Below are 2,368 nucleotides of genomic sequence, written 5' to 3'. Positions count from 1 at the left end.
CACAGTATTGCTAAAGCAGATTTGCTTGCTATCGACCATCTATTTGTTATCAATTTCACTAACATATATGGAATCATTTTGGCCGCAATAGTCTCATGTATGTGCCAACAGAGTTGTTGCGTTTTTTGTCTCTATGTGCTAACAGTTTTGCCAGCACCAAAGCATGTTTCCGTACTGTAGCGTTTCTGCACACAGTTTCTGTTGCCAAAGTCTGCGAAGTCAGAAAAAATTGTTTGCTGGGTACTAAGAAGACTACAAAAAGAGTTGGAAGTTCTAAAGACATTCCAGCACCTATTCCTACTCTGTCCAGTAAGTTAAAGAAGCTTTTCTGCTTGAAAGTGCTCAAGCAAAGGCAGCAGCCAAAAAGAAGCAAAAAACTTCTGCTGTCTCAGCGGTATTGGTCAAATCGCCTACAAAAAACCAATCAAAACATGTTTGTTGTAATTTTTCTACTGAGAAGTCTTTCAATAATAGTTAGTGTTTTTAATCATTGAAATTTTAGTGCAAATTACGTGCAGAATTTCTTTCTTATTTTGTGAATATCATCCATGGTTGACTTTCTAAAACAGCGATTAACAAGGACATTAATGAAAATGTGATGCGTGAAGCAATGGCCTCGCCGTCAAAACGGCCCTGGACAGTTACTGCAAAAAATGATGACATGGAAACTGATCAGAGATCTGCTTTTGACCTAAGTGAAGAAGAACAAATTGACAATGATGATTATTTTACTCTACCTGTTTCAACTTCACCCCAGCAAGATTTAGAATATAATTTCAGAATTGAATATTCTGGCAAACAATCATCATCATCTTTTCCTTTAAATAAACGTACGTATTTTGCTAAGTTTTCTCTGACTTATCCATGCATTACTTTTTGAAAAACTTTATTTTGTTACATGTAATAGACTCATCAGCATATAGCTGCACCACATCAGAACCATCACAAGCAAAAAGTCTATCTGGAGGTATGTTTTTTGTACTATGAGCAGCTAAGGCTTTACATGAGAAATGAATTCTTTTGTTGAATTCTACGTATTGTTGTTATTATTTGTAGCATTTCCATCACAAGCAAGCAGTTCTAAAGCTTCAAAGAAATTGCATGATAACCCTGGTGTTCATGAATCAGTAAAAGAGATAGTACGTGAAAGTCAGTCATGTCAGTCCATGCCCGAGCAGAAGACATCAGATTTTTTTAAAGACCCAGAAACGACTAGCAGTAAGTTCAAATCATCTCTGAGTATTTTTATGAATAAAATAATTTAGAAGTATGTTAATGTGTTTATCTTTGACAGAAAACCAAATGCATCTTAATCTCCTTCAAGAGCTTCATAGAAAAGTGGATTGGCTTAGTATCAATATGAGCCGAATATTAGACGAGCTATTTCCTGATGAGTCTAGGTTTGACCGTCCACAAGGATTTCCTTCTTTACCTTTAAACACAGAGAATGATTTGGCAGAATTTGAATCTTATTTAAAGAATGAACCAATTTTCAATAATATGGTGAATCTTACTTATTCTGTTGTTACTCTATTATTGTTTTTTTGACATAAAACATTTTTAAATTATTTGTTATACATTTCAGATGAAGTATCTTGGAAAAAAGGGAAAAGGCGAGACAGCCTCATCTTTTACGTATTCCATTCTGGCCGTCCTCATCTCCAACCAACTTGCTCGCATAATAAGCTGGAAGGGCACAGGTGGAGTCAAGCTCAGCTTTGAAAAATCAACAACTAAGAAACTGGTAGAATGTACGTACGTATGAAAATACAACTATTATTATTTGTTTTTAAGATTTTGTATTATTTACTTATTTTTTCAAAAAGACTTCATCAACTGACTTGAACTATGTTTTTACTTTTAAGATGTATGCTTAAAGAAGTTTGGTGAGCTGCCAGTTCATGTTTTTGAAGATAAGATGAAAAGATGGTTTAACATCTCAATGCAACGTTCTTAAAGTCTTGATTTTAAATGTGATTTTTTGTGTAAGGCTGTGGTTTTTTGTTTGAATTTTTTTAGTGCTTCAAGTTATTAATGCTTTCAAATGTAAGCATGAATAACTTCAAGAAAAAGGCTGTGTATTAAAATTTTAATTAATGTAAAATTTTAAGACTTATACACATGCTTGTGTTAAGTTGATCTTTAAAATCAACTTTACACAATTGTGTACTTTACACAAATTAGCGTCTTTATATGACATTGTTCTGCATTATTTTTTCATATTTGCTTGTATTCTACATATGTTTAGTACTTCTCTGTTCTAAGGACAATTCATTTCATAGAGCTAAAAATAATCTTTGACTTTGTTTTTATTTTTTGATTATGTGCAATTTATGTGTTCTGTTTTCAACAACTGTAGTGTCATGAG

The 2,368-nt window shown here is 33.1% G+C and overlaps 1 protein-coding gene across 1 annotated transcript; it reads left to right on the top strand.

The window, feature by feature from the left end:
- The first annotated feature begins 186 nt into the window (after positions 1–186).
- Positions 187–2,368, top strand: LOC109863025. Its single transcript, XM_020443202.1, has 7 exons — positions 187–309; positions 570–830; positions 908–967; positions 1,057–1,218; positions 1,295–1,503; positions 1,586–1,751; positions 1,866–2,368. The coding sequence occupies exons 2-7, from the start codon at positions 599–601 to the stop codon at positions 1,955–1,957; spliced, it is 921 nt and encodes a 306-aa protein (XP_020298791.1). The 5' UTR covers positions 187–309; positions 570–598; the 3' UTR covers positions 1,958–2,368.

Source organism: Pseudomyrmex gracilis, unplaced genomic scaffold (genome assembly GCF_002006095.1).
Source record: "Pseudomyrmex gracilis isolate BER0280 unplaced genomic scaffold, ASM200609v1 scaffold_2918, whole genome shotgun sequence".
NCBI classification, from domain to species: domain Eukaryota; kingdom Metazoa; phylum Arthropoda; class Insecta; order Hymenoptera; family Formicidae; genus Pseudomyrmex; species Pseudomyrmex gracilis.
Note: the sequence above shows the minus strand (reverse complement) of the source record. Positions and strands in the feature narration are given on the sequence as shown.

Excerpts from the sequence above, each read along its gene's own strand:
- LOC109863025 (XM_020443202.1), top strand. The coding sequence starts at position 599 with ATGCGTGAAGCAATGGCCTCGCCGTCAAAACGGCCCTGGACAGTTACT. Across the intron at positions 1,219-1,294 it reads AGACCCAGAAACGACTAGCA|AAAACCAAATGCATCTTAAT; the intron begins GTAAGTTCAAAT and ends TATCTTTGACAG. Across the intron at positions 1,504-1,585 it reads AACCAATTTTCAATAATATG|ATGAAGTATCTTGGAAAAAA; the intron begins GTGAATCTTACT and ends TATACATTTCAG.